This window comes from Mastigoproctus giganteus, chromosome 10 (genome assembly GCF_048544385.1).
Source record: "Mastigoproctus giganteus isolate SK-2022 chromosome 10, ASM4854438v1, whole genome shotgun sequence".
Classification (NCBI taxonomy): Eukaryota; Metazoa; Arthropoda; class Arachnida; order Uropygi; family Thelyphonidae; genus Mastigoproctus; species Mastigoproctus giganteus.
Window position 1 is genome coordinate 172,604,728 of NC_143584.1, and position 17,183 is coordinate 172,621,910.

A 17,183-nucleotide genomic window follows, 5' to 3' on the forward strand; every position below is an offset into this window, starting at 1 on the left:
CAATATTTCTGCCCTTCAGCCTTAGAACATTTTGTGGGATTGTGTGTGTCCCACCTTGGGGTGGGTATGTTAATGAGTCTGTATTAGGATTATCTCTTTTAGGGTGGAAGGGGAGGGGAATCTCTTGGGCAAAACAGTTTAAAGGGGAAAAAATTTTAAAAACTTTTCATGAAAATTTAAAAAACTTTTCATGAAAATTTAAAAAACTTTTTAAAATTCCATGTATATAAAATATTTATTTATAAATAAATATAACATTAAATATTGTACAGTATTATAAAAAAAGTACCTTGTTATTGTAAGAAGAATTGAAAGTTATAATTCCTTTATAAAGGAAACATGTTTACTGTGTTTGCAAGATAATTTATCGTCAGGGTGCAGAATAATTTCACAAACATTTCAAACTGGTTGTCCCATTCTTTTCTCAATGTGAAGTCATCATAAGAAAATCTGGAATGATTAAAGAGATGTTGCTCATGTGCTCAAATATGCCTACTAATTTGTGTGGGTAATATCCAATTTGCAATAGCTGTGATATGATATTGAATATGAGTGTGTGGATTGGGTTATCATATAAATTTTATAGATAAACTAACAAGAATTTTTAATAGATTACAGTTTTGTTTTTATTTTGAGGAACTGTAGAGGTTGTTACAAAATATAAATATCTTGGGAATCTGTAGAGGTTTAACTATTTTATGATTTGATTTTTTGAAGGTATTTACTCATATCAGACTGATATGAAAATTCTTTTGTTTCTATTCTACATTGTGCCACAGTTACCTTCAAACTGGACTTCTCACATAGATAGTAAAAGTACTGTAACACATGGGTGTGTGACTCTTATTTTTTGACTTTTATGTAATATCCCCCATACACATATGAGGTGTGTTCAAAATTATTCTGTACCCAGGTTTATTTTTTTTTCCTATAATTTGTGGCTTGATAACTTCCTCTCCTGTAGACACCATGGTAATTCATAAAACTTTACTGATGTATGTGTAGTCTGCACATACTTTGCCCATGCTATTCTGTTGTTACAGAATAATATGATAAGTTTTATCCTGTATTTCAAATTTGATTCTCATTCAGTAACAAAAATCGTGTCCTTTTCTTTCGGAAGTGGTATGTGAGGGCCAAGATGATGATAATCAAACCTGCTACACCAAGAACAGCTCCAATAATAACATTTTCCATATTCATTCCACGATGATTATCTGAAAGTATAATAAGAATAACTTCCTAATTGTAACTCTTCAGTTTAGGCAATAACTACACTGAACACAATAGTAAATATTATTTTTATTGGTTATAAAATATTTTGAAACTATGGTGACTTAAAAATTAGTATATTTCCTTAATATAAGAAAAAAACTGTTTTAGATAAGATTAGAATAGAATCTCTTTTGGTGTGAAATAAATGGTCTTTGTGGAACAAAATCTACATGCTGTATTTCTTCTCAGTTGGTCCAGAAGAACAGTTTTAATTGGGCAAGTGATGGTAGCTACCACACATCCTTTCCAGTTCATCTCATAGTAGTTCTACTGGACTAAAAGTAGTCACTCTACGAGTCATCTTATTTTAGCCATCACATTGAACTTTGTGATGGTATAGTGTCTCTTTGAAAAAAGCAAGGTCCTATGCCATCAAAGTACATTGGCATTGGAAAAATGACTGTATTGAGAAAATATCAACATTTCTGCTACAAGAGATATACAAACCACTGGACTGCCACCACTGTTTCCCCCCAGTTGGGAACAAGTAAGCCTCTCAAATGAATGACCAGTGCCAAACCCACTATAATTTCATAAAGGATGAGTATAAACAAGAATACAGTGGAGAGACAAAAAAATTAAAATTAAATTTTCTGTTTATACTCCGGCATGACAACCAAGTCAGTACAGTTTGCAATAAATCATCAATACAAATATTTATCGTATTTAGTAGTCACAGGCTTGAATCCCGGTCCACTCAAGGAATGCATGCTATGCACTCTCGATCCTGTCCACTGGGCTACATCAGGCCTGTTGGGCCATTTGGAAATACAAAGGGCCTAGAATTTATTGTTAGCTTCTGATTAGCAGAAATTTCTTAATGGGAAAAGATGATCACTGTCTTTCTGCGCCATGAGTAAAAGGCCTAGATCTGAACCACATCTCAACGAGTAACTTTTATTGGATATTTGTATATGGCTAAGTTGGTTGTCTCAGGAGAGTGATGTGGTTTTATTTCCCAGAAACTCTTTCTAGCATTTTGTCCAGCACACTGACTGAAGAAACATAAATAAATATTCTCATTATAATCTGGAATAACCACATAAAGTCAGAATCACAAGGGTACCACAGTCACTGTACCTAGACACACCTGAGGTGTTAATAATTAGTAGACAGATTATATGCATGCGCAATATTGTGATTGTTTTAATTATTAATCCAGTTTTGCTAACATGAATATTACTGGCAACACTGCATCATTTATTTATTATTAGTTTTCAGGCATTAAACACAGAAATGTGATACAGTATTACAAACATAACAGTTCAGTTTTGTTATAAAAATATTACAGAACAGACAGTTTGATCTTTCATTCAAAATTTCAAAAATCAAATCTGCTGCTCCTAAACATTTGGAGTTGTGGATTGCCAGTCATGGAAAGGAGTTCACTACAGATGGCAATACTGTCTTTTGTTCTTTGTGAAAAGAATATTCCATGCAGAAAAATTTTCAGATCAACCAGCATGCATAAACTTGCTTTTCTCTCTTTTGAAAAAAGGAACGAAAATTTGCCATAACAGTCAAGGAGAAAATGTTTTTCAAAGGATAAGGCAATATCCCAATTTAATCCACTTTTCAAATTATTTTTGAAAAAAAATATAAACAAGATTTAAACAAAATATAAACATGATATATATTAATATATATTTTAATAAATCAAAAAGGAAAAGAATCATTAAGATAAAGACATCGTAATGATACTTGATGATATTATTCATGAAATTCGTTAAGATACTGAAGAAAATTGCATCCGGATGTCTGCCAATAAGACGTCACATGCCTATTTGTCATTAAATTGCACTTTTGATGCTGCTCTGTATATAATAAAAGGAGCTTCTGCATTAAGAGTTTTCTATCCAGACTTAATCCACATTACTTGCTTAGCCGTGGCTGAGCAAGTAATGTGGATTAAGCTATGTACAGAGATGTGCAACCTGGCCTTCCTGTTCCAGCAGAGCCTATTTTGATTAGGTGGGGAACATGGTTACATGCAGCACTGTTTTATGCCATAATCGTTGATTTTATATTAAAAAAGTTGATTTGCTAAGACAACAATTCTTTGGTTAGCAAAGTAGAGAGTTCACGTAGAAATTTTAACCATCACTGGATGCATAGGAGGAAAAATAAGAAATAAATATGACAATGTTTTAAAAAAACTCTGTGTTTAATATTTAAGGAAAATAGATTACTTTCTTAATAAAAATGAGCAGAAACTTCCATTTCAAGTAGAGGCATAGAAAGCTTACATTTTTAAGTTTAGCTGAGTCACTTCCTGATGTCTGTGACAGTTTTCAAAGTGCTATAGAAGCCTTGCTGTTTGTTACTGTATTAGAGAGGATTTGGTTTGATTCCCATCTAAGTCCTCAATCAAAGGTTGTGGTTAGTTGACCTCTGATGGGGTGAAGGTTTCCTGTGAGTTATACAGAGTTTTTCACCCCACACATACAAATTATAGAAAAGAGAAAATAAGAAGAATTGTTTTTGAAATTGACACATAAATATTGACTGCAGAAACTGTTGATATATTAGTGGAGGTAAAAATCATACTGGAAAGTGCTATTTTCTTGCACCTTTTTTCCTATAAGTGGCTGCTACTTTCGAGAAAATGCTAACGTAAATTTCAAAAATCAGGTTAGTAATGAAATAATAATATATAAATAAATATAATTCAATCATAATGGAACATTGTTTTCTTTATTAAAATAGTTTTTAAATATTTATTTTAACCAGAAACCAACAAGATATAAGCTAAAAGTTTCAAATATTGAAAGCATTGCCATCTTTTAAAGGAGGTTTCAAAACTTGTTTCCTATAACCCCTTAAAAATGTTACTTACCACATATATCTCTATCTTCATCGCTGAAATCACCACAGTTGTTATGACCATCACACTTTAGACCTATCCAAATTAGCCGATTATTGTCACATTTAAATGTCTCTGAATGTTTTGCTTTTCCTGACAGAATATAAAAAACACTCAATATAGATATAAATAGAAAGAAATTTATAGAAATAAAAATACTTTTGTACTAGCAGCCTGTAAAATTTACTCCGGTTGCTGTTCTAGTTAATTTATATCATGCGTATACAGTTGGTTATAAATAAAGTTCCCTTAATTAAATTCTTAGTTAATTAACCACCTGCCTTTAGCTGGTGGGTGGTTGATTGTTGGAACAAGCTTCCATCTGTTGTAGTGGAGATTGACAACTTAAATAAGTTCAAGGCAGAACTAGACAAACATTTGGAGTGAACAGATTGGTGAAATGGGAAGGTTTTTTTTTTTTTTTTTGCTGATGCTGTATAAGCTTGCTTTCTTGCATCACATGCCTCTACTAATGCTAATACTTTTAATTATGTGGTTATTTGGTGGCTAAGGCTATCATGCTGACATTTGTAACTTTGGAGAAGGAAAGTGATTGAGTACATGTGAATATCACCCTTGGTATCTTTTCTTATTTCTGTGCTATTTTGTAGGTATTTTTTCAAAAGTTCTGCATACTATGAAATATATAGATTTGAAATTTTAACCTAAGGAATAAACAGAATGTGATATTTATTCTTCAGGTTGATAGAAACTTCAGAGCAGTGGTACCATAATATTCAGATTTATGGCTGATCAGCAGGGGTTCGGTAGAATTCATTAATAAGAAATCCAGATTTAGTAAATCTGTTGATTCAACATTAGATTCAGCCATTTTTTTTTTTTTTTTTTTTTAATTTAAATAATTTTCCCCTCCAAAATTAGCTAATCTGTAAATAAAAAAAATAGTAGCTCACCACTGCCCAGATCTGCTGCAGTGAGAGGGTGTGGGAGGCCTGGACAGTTGGTTTGTTAAGGCTAATAATTCATAGTGTGCATGGTGCATGCCACACAAATAATCTTTTTAACTTTAGTTATAAGTGTTTGAATTTCAGTCTAAGAAAAGAGTGCTGAAACTTAAATTACCCTGAAACTGTCCACATATTTTGGAGAAGTGAAATGGTGAATTATCTTTTTATAAAATGTCGTCACCATTGTAGACTAGTAGGAACACTAACGTGTGCACCTGATCCTCAATAATGTTTATGTAATACACGGGGATTACATGAACATATATCAGATTCTCAGCAAAATAGTAGCCAGAGCATAATGCAGTTTTCACTAGCCTGCTAATTTCACTGCGCACAAAGAGTCAGTACACTCATAAATTTTTTCCGACACATATGGACTCTTTTTGATCAGTAGCAAAGCTGATCAAAGTGTCCATATTCTGCTCCCCCTGCAAGATTCACGAATGGGCTTCCTCCCCTTGTTGTTTAACAACCATGTCGGACCAACCACCCAGATCCCTCACAGTAACGTATTTGACGCTATGGCAGTTTTGGCTCTGTCTACCTATAAGCTTGTTTTATTACATCATGTGCCTTTACTAATGCTAATATCAATAAAAAAAATTTTAAAAATGTCAAATTAGGATTACCCGAGTACTATCTCATCTACTCGTATTATGTCTGTAAATTGCGTTTTTACTCTGGTCAGTTTGCCAATTTTGCTATTCTCGCTTGAGGTCAAGCATGGAAAAGAAAAAAGTTCCTTGCATAAATCACAGGATTCCACGTTTTCCACCATGCTACCTGCAAAGGCACTTCCATTGGCAATGTGGAAAGAGGATAACCTCATTCATCAGACTTTTTACCAAATTATGTACTTTTTCTTAAGCAGCAAAAGCTTGTGGCTTCCTTGCACTATATGGTTATTATTAATATTAAATGCTAAATTAGGGAACAAGGTGCACTCACGATATCATCATGAGTCGCTGAATCAGGTAAGAATGTTGTTGGAGGGAATCCGCTGTAGTACTCTTCATCGATGGGCAGCAGAAGGGTTTGACTCTTCAACGTTCCTGTAGGTCAAAGCCATCATGCCCTCCAGTATTCTCTTTCTCCATGAAATGGCCTTTTATCCTCACAATGCCACATGTGATTCTTGCATGGTTTATTATCGATATTCTAGCATGGTAGAAAATTTTGAGTTTTCCAAACAATCATATTTGGGGAATCGGTCATATTAGAGTTACACAAGAACCACCTCATCCACCAATGTATATGAATGAATAATTGCATGTATTCTTTAGATGGTTTGCCTGGGAGAAAAAATTTGCTGTCCTCACCTGAGACTGGCTAATTTAGTTACAATGAAATAAAATCGATAAACGTTCTTTGCATCATTGAACAGGATCCAAAGCAGAGCCTTTTCCATCAGATGTGGTGTGAACGGCAATTATAACCACTGTGTTACCCACTAGGGCACCGTGTTTGGGATTCTAGGAGTTTAATAGTAGTAACAAATTATGCAAGGAAACAAGCTTATACAGCATTAGCCAAAAAAAAAAAAAAAAAAAACCCACAACACCTGTCCATCCATTCTAGTAATTTGTCTAGTACTTATTTATATTTATCCAAACTCACTTCCACAATACCAGATGAAAGTTTGCTCCAACATTCAAACACTGGTTGAAAGCAAATTTCTACATATCTATCCTGCAACCATCCATCCCCATTTAAATTTATACCTGTCAAGTTTATTGTCTGGACAAGAGTAAGGATGACATCAGCATTAAACGTATTCAATCCAATCAAAGCCTTAAACACCTCAATTTCCAGACGTGCAATTTGCAGAACTGAAATCTTGGTAAAAGCACCATTTTGTTCCTCTTACTAATCTCGTTGCTCTTCTCTGTGGATCCACGTACGTCTAAATGAAACCCTCGTGAGTAGCACAGTTGCTATTATTACTGCCCTCCCCACATCGGCGGAAAAGACCTGATTTCGAATGCTCTAGGTGATGAGGGGAATTTTTATTGGTCTTTTTCACAACATGGCTGAGTTAGTCGGTCTCAGGTAAGGGTAGCTTGGTTTCTCTCCTGGAAACTCGGATTTTTGTGCAGCAAATTGCCCACAGAACACGCAATTTGCAAACAATATATACGGCGCAATATGGTCTAAGTTGCTGATGCCTAAAGTCCTACAACAACAACTTTTAAATGAAGCTTCCACACCTGTGTTCAGTAATCAAGATGGGGCTCAATCATTTCCTTATACAACTATAATAAGCAGCTAGTGCCTGCTGAAAAATTCCTGTGTACCTTTGACAAAATCGCATGGGCTATCCTAGGAACTTGTCTGCACTGCTAAGAGAACTTCATATCTAACTGCACACAAGTCTTACCTGCAAGTCTTTTCTCTCTCTCTCTCCGGTACCCTGAGACAGCTGGTGTGCTCTCCTAGGCTTATAGCTACCCATAAGTAGTATTAATAGTATTCACTATATAGTGCAAGGAACACGGCTGTAGTCGACGGTACGCCGTATACCCTCTGGATTTTTTTTGGTGAATAGCATATACCTTCTGGTTTTTGATTTGAAATACTTGAAAAAACAAATATTATTAAAATATTTACTGAAAATTTAAAAAAAATAAATTTATTAGAATTTGATTCTTAGGCAGTATTTATAATTTTAAATATACACTTTGCTGCCACTTTATTAGGTACACCCCATACTGTGCACACAAATGGTTTGTCCCAAACGTTGCAAGTCACATGACCACAGTTGTGGTTAAAAATGCAGCAGAACAACCGTTCTAGTATCAGTTAAGCGTACAAATCGTAGAAAGAATGGGGAAGAAAATCACGTGTTGATGAGAGAGGTCAGAGGATGGCTAGAATTGTGCAAGCAAACAGATGGGCCACAATGTCGCACATCACGTCAGAATACGACCTTGGTGCACAACAAAATATCGCAATGGACCACTAGTCACTTTTTCGCGAAAGGGCAACAGCCGACGGCCACATCGCCTACCTACGGGGACATAAGTTCAAATTAAGAAAGGATAGATGTAGAATAGATGTGCGGAAATTTGCCTTTAGCCAGCGGGTGGTTAATTGCTGGAACAAACTTCCATCTGTCGTTGTGGAAGTTGATAGGTTAAATAAATTTAAGGAGGAACTGGACAGGCATTTGGAGGGTATGGCGTGATTTTTTTTTTTTTTTTTTGGCTGATGCTGCATAAGCTCCTACACTTGCTTTCTTGCATCAAGTGCCACTACTACTACTACTACTACTATTACTACCTTTGTTATCAATGAAGAACAAGAGAGCACGCCTCCTGTGGGCACAGCAACACCAGCACTGGACTATCGAGGATTGGAAAACAGTTGCTTGGTCTGACGAGTCGAAGTTCCTGGTGCATCATGTTGATGGAAGGCTCAGAATTTTGCGAAAACAACATGAACCTATGGACCCGTCATGTCTGACGACTACTGTGCAAGGTGGTAGGGGCAGTGTTATGGTGTGGGGAATGTTTTCTTGGCACACGTTTGGTCCATTGATACCCTTAGATTCACGTCTGAATACCACATCGTACCTAAACATCGTTGCTGACCAAGTGCATCCGTTCATGTTGACAGTTTGTGCACCGGCGCATTATCCAGCAGGATAATGCGCCTGTGCACAAAGCCCGAATCAATATGGGATGGTTCCAGGAACATGACAATGACTTTTCTTTGCTGCAGTGGTACGCTCAGTTCCCTGGATCTCAATCCTATTGAACATCTTTGGGATGAGCTGGAAAGGGCTGTTCGCTGCAGGCCTATACCTCCTTCGAATCTCAAGGAACTGCGTAACACACATGTCTGCATGGTACTCTATTCCTACACAACGTTTTCAGCATCTTTTTCAATCCATGCCTAGACGAATTCAGGCTGTTTTGAAGGCAAGGAGGCTCAACATGCTACCAGGTAGATGTAGCTAATAAAGTGGCAGCACAGTGTATATGCCGTTTATATATCTATACGGCATATATATATATATTAACAATATATAAATGATATTGTTAAAAATCCTTGCATCACCTTTGTTCAATTGAGTACAATATCTACAAAATATATTCCTTCTACTTACAAGTGGTCCGCACTTGTAGGTAGAAAGAACCAAAATTTTCTCCCTAGCACCTTACAAATTCCCTCAAGTCTTGAGTAATCCGCAGGGATTTCAGCATATAATTGGCTGCAAGTCTGGACAGAATTGCAGCCACACGTATTCTGCCCTAACCCACTGCATTTTTTTTTAGCATAATTCTATATTCATCCAACAAATAGTAACGTCCTGTACGTTTAATGTCATTAACATACAAAAAAAAAAAAAATAAATAAAATAATAATAATAATAATTTCCCATTTCATCCATGTATTCACTCCATAAGTGTATCTAATTCTGCCTTAGATTTATTTAAGCTGTCAATTTCTACAAGGACAGATGGAAGTCTTTTCCAGCAATCAACTACCTGCTGGATAAAGCAAATTTCCGCACATCTGTCTATAACGTCTTTCCTTAATTTGAATTTATGCCCCCTGAAGTGCTTAATCTGAGAAAGAGGAAGAATTCCCATTACCATTAAGCTTGATCAAACTATTCAAGGCCTTATACACCTAAATTAGATCACCTCGCAGGTACCTAGGCTCCACACGTTGCAATTAGCCTTTCTTGGTAAGGGCAACATTCTGTTCCCCCTCACCAATCTCGTTGCCCTTCTCTGTACTCGTTCAAAAGCTCTACTTCCTTCCTAAAATGATGCCTCCAGACCTGTATACAGTACTCAATGTGTGACCTAACCAGTGCTTTATAAAAGGGGATAATCACCTCCTTGTCTCTGCTAGCTGTTATTTATTGTTATTTTTTTTTTTTTTTTTTTTTTTTTTTTAGGAGCATTAACAACTAAGGCCATATTGCTCCGGGATATGCTGTGGTCATTCCCTGACCTTTCCGCATCCTCAGTATTTGGTGGTGACGGGCTCGAACCCCGGTCTAATCAAGAAGCGTGTGCTTCACACTGCTGCTCCTTCCCACCTGGCTACGGAGGCGCCTAATCTCTGCTAGCAAAAACTCCTGTATATCATTGACAAGACCCCATGAGCTACTCTTGCAGCCTGTATGCACTGTCAGACAACTTCATTCTGACTGCATGATTACCGCCAGGTCTTTTTTCATTCTCCGCTACCCTGAGTGTAATATCGCACAGTTGGTACGTTATTCAAGGGTTACTGCTACCCATATGCAATACTTTGCATTTGACAATATTAAACTTCAGATACCACCTCTCAACCCATCTGCTCAATTGTTCTAGATCCTCTTGTAGTAGCGTACTCTCATTAGTGTCATCAACAACCCTGCGAACCTTCGTATCGTCTGAAAACTTGGACATTAAGCCTGATATACCTCCATCAATATCATTGATAAATACAGAAAATGGGCTCAACACCGACCCCTGGGGAACTCCACTAATGACATTAGTCCACGAAGAGAGCATCCATTGATTATTCTCTGTCTTCTCTGACCCAACCATCCTTTTATCCATAGCAGAAACTTGCCCTTAATGCCACACTTCTCCAATTTGTACATCTGCAACAGTATCAAAATCTTTCCTAAGTTCCAAGTTATATGAGATTAGGATTAATTTTTGCATCCAGTTATTTGTGACCATATCGTAGTATCCAATCAAATTGGTCAGACAAGACTTCTTAACAAACCTATGCTGTGTCTGAATTATTACTGCAGTTCTCCTGTCTAGATGATCCTGCAGTGCTTCTCTAACTAGCGACTGCATTATTTTTCTCGGAAGTTTAAACAAGTCTGTCACCCTTTGATTTCCCTTTGTGAAGTGTGGGGATACATTTGCACATCACCAGTCCGTGTGGACTTCCCCTGAGTCCAAAGATGCTCTCATAATCATGGCTTGCTCACTTCCTTTGCTGCCTCCTTTAATACAGCTGGATAAATCCCATAAAAAAAACCCCGGGGGCTCACATCTGGTGAGTATGGGCTTGGCACACCCAGGGTCCTGAGCTGGATATCATCATTCTTCTCTTTCTTGGTGATTCCCTTCTACTTTTGACTCTCTCTCTCTCTCTCTCTCTCTCTCTCTCTCAGGGTTACTCGGGAACTTTTTTTTTTTTTTTTTTTCCTGGTGCAGCATAAGCCTCAGGCTTCCTTGCATCATATGGATATTAATAATAATAATAATAACTCCAGCTGCCTTTCTTATGTTTAACGTGAACAATTTCTGCTCCACTTTGCTCTCAGTTATTACAAAATCATTTTGTTCCCTGCTAGAGTTTCATAAGCTTCTGGTCCCAACGGGCGCCTCTTTAGCCAGGTGGGCAGGAGCAGCAGTGCGTAGTACACGCTTCGTGATTAGACCGTGGTTCGAGCCCGTGACCACCAAATACGGAGGATGCGGAAAGGTCAGTGATTGACCACCGCATATCCCCGGAGCAATATGGCCTTAGTTGCTAATGCTCCTAAAAACCAAATAACAAACAAACAAACAACAATCTGGCCCCAACTCCCCTACAAAATACTTCATGTGGAAATGGAAAATATTCATTCAGTTTGTCAGTTACCTGAGTAGAATCATCAACAGCCGAACAATCGATGTTAAGTGAACCAATCTGATTCATTCCCTTCCTTTTATAGTTTACATAAGTAAAGAAGTCTTTGCTATTTTTATTTGCATCCTTTTCCAAAGAGTTCTCGTAATCTAGCTTTGCTTGCCTAACCTCCTTTGTGACTTGATTACAGACTAGCTTATATCTACCATAGTTTCCTCTGTCGCCTGATAATTTATATGCATCCCATGTATTTTTCTTCTCTTCCACGGGTCTCATTAGTTCTTCTGACCTCCATTTAGGTCAAAACGTATAACAGTATTTCTTAGTTGGCATGAAAAGCCTAGTAGCTTCCAAGATTAATTCCTTGAATGATTCCCATTTAGGATTTGATGTTGGTAACGTCATCAGTTGGTCTGTGTAGAATTTAAAAACTGTCTGAGACCACTGTAGTCACCTTTACAAAAGCAAAAACCCTTCCCTTCATCCCTGATGGTTGTTACTTCTTTGAGTAAATACCGCACCAGTACACTGTGATCATTGCCACCTAGTGGTTCCTTTATGTGCAGATTCTTAATGCATGAATAATCACTGGTGATAATCAGATCAAGTGTTACTCCCTCTGGTTGCCCCTCGAGCATGCTGCTGTAATTTTACTAGATCATGTTGCAGTGGCATATTCCTATTACTGTGATTAACTACCCTGCCAACCTTTAAATTATCTGAAAAGGTAGATATTAATCCTAATATTTCTTCATCAGTCATAAATGATAATAACAATGAGCCGAGCACTTAATCCTGGAGAACTCACTAAAAACATTATCCCAAAAAACAGCAGTATCCATTACTAACCGCACGAACGAAGGGATAAACATATAACAGTGCAATGCTACACTACAAGTTACTAATTAATTATGTTAATTAAGTTAAGGAACAATTTTCCACAAACTTCTCCGTTTTCAGGAGCTCGATCCCTAATTATCAACACCTTAATAATATAATAAGAAATACCTTAATAGTATAATTATAAGAATAACTATAAATACTGTTTATAATTTTAATTTAAAAATTATTTAACTACATTAGAATATTGATGTTCAACTGTTTTACATATTTTATTAGGTATATTGAAACTCACCATACTTGTAAACTGTCAGGATGAATTTAAATCCTGAGTGTCCGCTAGCCCGGTCCTTTTTGTCGTGATTGTATGTTCCATTGGTGAAGTAGAAGAGTTTCATAGGGCTACTTGGAGTGCCATTGTCGTTTCCAACAGTGAAAGACTGTAGTTCGTCAGAGTCAAATCTCCTGTGGCAGAAATATTTGGCATTTTCTTCTGACTGATAATCATTGTAGATCTAAAGTAAACATTTTTTAAAAAAAAACACGACATGAACTCAGCTATATTCTTTTTTGTTCTAAATTTTGTAGAAATGTTTATTGTACAGAGTATTTTTAAAGTAGCAAACCCATAAAATTGCATACTATTTAGTAACTCACGTAGTAAAGCGATTTCAAACTCAATTTCTTTGCTAAAATTAGACAGTAATATTGAAAATATTTAAAGACAAACAAATTATTACTCAATAAAGTCCACTATATGATTTGATTAAAAAAAAATATGAGCCAGATATGTGTGTGACATAAGCTTGTGTGTATTAAGTGTGTGTTCTGTTCTGGCCACTTGGCTACCCAGAATCAACAGTCACCTGGACAGATTATTCTGGGTACTCGTCCACACCACGGGAAGGTGGGCCAGTCCCAGTAAAACACGTACCATCTCAAAAGAGACTCTGACTCACCTGATGTTGTCAAAAGGTGGACCAGGTTCCTCTGGGGGCCCAATCCAGAGGAAGAGAGAGAGAGAAAAAAAAAAAAAAAATCCCGTGGTGTAATTAAAAAGAAAAAAAAAAAAAAAGAAAGAGAGAAGCTACACTAGTGAAGAGTGGGGGGGGGAATGAAGAAAAAAAAAGTACTAGTGCAAAGCGCGAAGGGAAAATGAGAAAATAATAATAATAATAATAAATTTAAAAAAATTAATAATTAAAATAATAAGATAAAACAAATATAGATAATTAAAATTTTAGATTAGTAAAATAAAATTTTTAAGCTGCTGTCTGGGGATCCCCATTCGTAGCCTGAGTTAGCCTGTAGGAGGCTTTCCTGCGCGTGAATACTTCGTCGAAAAGTTCTGGAAGGCAGAAAGGTTCGGTGGTGTTTGTAACAGAATGTCCAGTTGGTTTTCAGTGAGAGGGATGGTATTTGCTAGGTCTTGCTTCAGGTCTTCGTAGAGAGCGCACTCGAAGAGAAGGTGGAACCAATTCTCCTTGGCCCCGCAGTAGCAAACGTCTACAGGTATTAGGCCTAGCTGGAAGAGCTTCTCGTTCAATGAGCCATGCCCAGTGACTAGGAATGATGTCTCAAGAGTTAGAGAGCCACTTCTGTGCTGACTTAGAGAAGAGGAAAGTCATATCCGGCAGGAATCTCTTTGTAACTGCTCCCTTGGTGGAAGTGTCCCATCTTGTCTGCCAGATGTTTATCATCTCATTATAACAGCGTGTTTTCTCTGTCTTAGGGTCAGTGTTCAGGTTTAGCTCAATGTCTAAGATCTTAGTTGGAATTTTCTTGTTGATTTTAAAGGTCAGGCCACGGAAGGTTACATACAAGTCCAGTGGAAGGGTCCCAGCTAAGACCTGGATAGCAGCAGTGGATACTGTCCTGAATACCCTATGGGTAGCCAGAAGCACTGTCCGTTGTATAGAGCCTAATTGCCTATCGTATTTACCAATCTAGCTCGGTGGAACCAAGCACCTGCAGCATACGTCACGATCGGAAGGAAGACGGCTTTATAGTACAGCTGAAGCGACCGCTTGGACAGGCCCCATTCGTTCCTGGTGATTCTGGTGATTGAGCCTGAAAATTTTTTCACCTTGGAGCTGAGATGGATGAGGTGGGGATGAAAGCTTAATTTATGATCCAGAACCAACCCTAGCACAGTGGTCTGTGTGACAATGGGAAGTTGTACCCCAGATACTTTAACTTGCGGAGGCCGCCTGAGGTCCAGCTTATTTTTAAAGAGCATCATTTTAGTCTTGCTTGGATTTATCCGTAGTTTATTTAGTGCAGCCCAGGAAGAGAGGTCGTCAAGGACCCGATTAGCATTGTCTTCTATGACTTTGCGAGAGCGGCCGGACACCAGTATCGTGAGATCGTCCGCAAAAGCAACAATCTTGGTATTGGCAAAGGAGCGGGAAAGCCAGTCTTGTAGGATCATGTTCCACATGAGAGGTCCCAGGACTGAGCCCTGAGGGCACCCCCGGGTGATTGGCCTGGAGACATGATGGTATTTTGACTTTAGAATTACTGTTCTATCTGAAAGTAGCTTTGAAAAAGTTTATAGAGATGTCTGGAACAGGAGGCTGTCCGGAGGCGTGCCAGAGCACTGCCCCACCAGACAGTGTCAAACGCACTCTCGAAGTCAATGAAGATGGCAAGTTCAAATTTTGCTTCAGAGTTTTCTATGTGCACAACTAGATCGAAGAGAGCCTCCTCACAGGATCGTCCTGGAGTGAAACTGTACTGGCAGGGGAAGAGGAGATTCTGTGCTTGAAAGAGAGCTGTGGTCCTGAGTGCATTAAGCCGCTCCAGTATTTTGCCAAAGTTTGCAAGTAGCGCAATTGGATGGTGAGACCGCGGGTCAGTAGGGTTTTTGTGCTGCTTCTAATTAGTCTCAGTAGCGAGATCTTCCAGTCCACATGAAAACATCCCTCCTGAAGACATTTGTTGTACAGTAAGAGTATATTCTCTGGCCGAAGCTTGTGAATACAGAGGAGGAAACTGTATTCAATGAGATCTAATCCTGGACATTTTTGGATGTTAATATTTTGGAGAACTGCTGATAATTCTTCCAAGGTGAAAGGTTCTGTGGTTTCATCTGATTCATAACTGTTGTTTGCAGTACGAATAGCAGTATACTCAGACAACTCCTGAGCAGTGTTGTCTGGTGGAAATAGCTTATCAAGGATGTGATTGGCTGAGTCCTGCCAGTTGGAAGTCTGCAATCACTGTGCTGAAGATGTCCGGATTGTAGATTTTGTTCCCCATGATCTTGTAGACTAGGCCCCACGGATTTGTCGTGCCAGATTCTCTGACAAAGTCAGACCATGTTGCCTTCTTTCTAGCTGCAATAGCCTTTGTGTATTCATTTTTTCTTAGCGATGTAGTCGCTCTATAGTCGTGCTACTTCTGGGGCTGGCCAGTTACGGTGTCGCTGGTAAAATCGACGAGATCGGTGGACGGAGTCCCCGTCTAGGCAAGGGGAGTTCCTGATTCCACCAAGGGCATACAGTGGACGGAAGATTTTCTTCTTGGCAGATTTATAAGAGGCCTTCAGGATAGCTTGCTGCAGGGTGGTAACTAATTCGTCAGCAGTGCGGACACTGTATTGGGTTGGATCCGTGAGAGGGAAATCTGAGACAGTAGCTCTTTCGAAAGCTTCCCAGTCAACATTTCTGATGGAAAATCTAACAAAGTCCGGAATCCTAGTTTCATTGGTGTTTATGGTTGTAGTTAATGTTATGAAGAATAGGATAACTCTGTGATCGCTAATTGTCCAGTTGGGAATGACTTCCCAATTGGAGATTAGAGGGCTAAGTTTCCTTGTGGAAATGGTAGATCAATGTTTAACTCTCCAATGGAGCTGCTGTAAGTTGTATACTGACTAGGCTAATTGTGGATCGTTAGATTCCTGTTGATGATGAAGTCCTCAAGCAGCATTCCCCGGCTGTCGGTAATCGAACTAAACCAGAACGATTTTGCGTTGGAATCAGTGGCTATGAGGAGTGATTCGGGGCCGATGAAGTCCATGCGTACTCCAAGAAGTTAAGGGAGTCATTGATATCTGCTGATAGGGGGAAATAGAGTGACATCAGGTAGACTGTTCAGAGTATGTGACTTGGATGGACGTTGTAAACTGGTTGCAGAGTCCCTAAATGACCAAGACATCCAGATCTCTGTTAAGCACCACAATGCATGTTTTGGGATCTGCCTGGGCAGGTTGAATAATGCGGGTATTTATGAATTACCCGGTGATTTTTGCAGAGGGAAGAGAATGGGTCCTAGTGACAAACGGCTCCTGAATCAAGTTGATGTCAACAGAGTGGCTCTCCACAGCAAGACGGATTTCGTGTGCCACAGCACGTGACCTGTGCCCATTGATTTGCATAATCTTTAGACTCCGGGGTACAGGAATGGAAGGGGAATTATCAGTATAGTGGAGGGGGCTAGCAATGGAACCATCTCGAAGAGAAGAGCTCGTTGGACTAAACATTAGCGGTCCTTTGCCGTACTAGTTCTAATGCTCTTTGGTATTCTGGGCAGGGGATGTCACGGATAGAATGGTTATGTTCCCATCTTCGCCTTTTGCAGTTTACGCAGCTAGGCTCTTCATCCCGGTGGGGACACCCAGCATGAACGTCTCCACTGCG

At 38.4% G+C, this 17,183-nt stretch overlaps 1 protein-coding gene across 1 annotated transcript in view; it reads right to left on the reverse strand.

Annotated features, from left to right (window-relative positions):
• Positions 1 to 336: 336 nt before the first annotated feature.
• LOC150079488 (uncharacterized) overlaps positions 337 to 17,183 on the reverse strand; it is a 28,073-nt gene continuing 11,226 nt past the window's right edge. The window contains exons 3-5 of the mRNA XM_090384053.1: positions 12,836 to 13,055; positions 4,112 to 4,231; positions 337 to 1,217 (exon numbers count right to left, since the gene is read on the reverse strand). Coding sequence (XP_090240179.1) covers positions 1,072 to 1,217; positions 4,112 to 4,231; positions 12,836 to 13,055 — 486 coding nt within the window. The 3' untranslated portion in view covers positions 337 to 1,071. The remainder of the gene's footprint in view (positions 1,218 to 4,111; positions 4,232 to 12,835; positions 13,056 to 17,183) is intronic.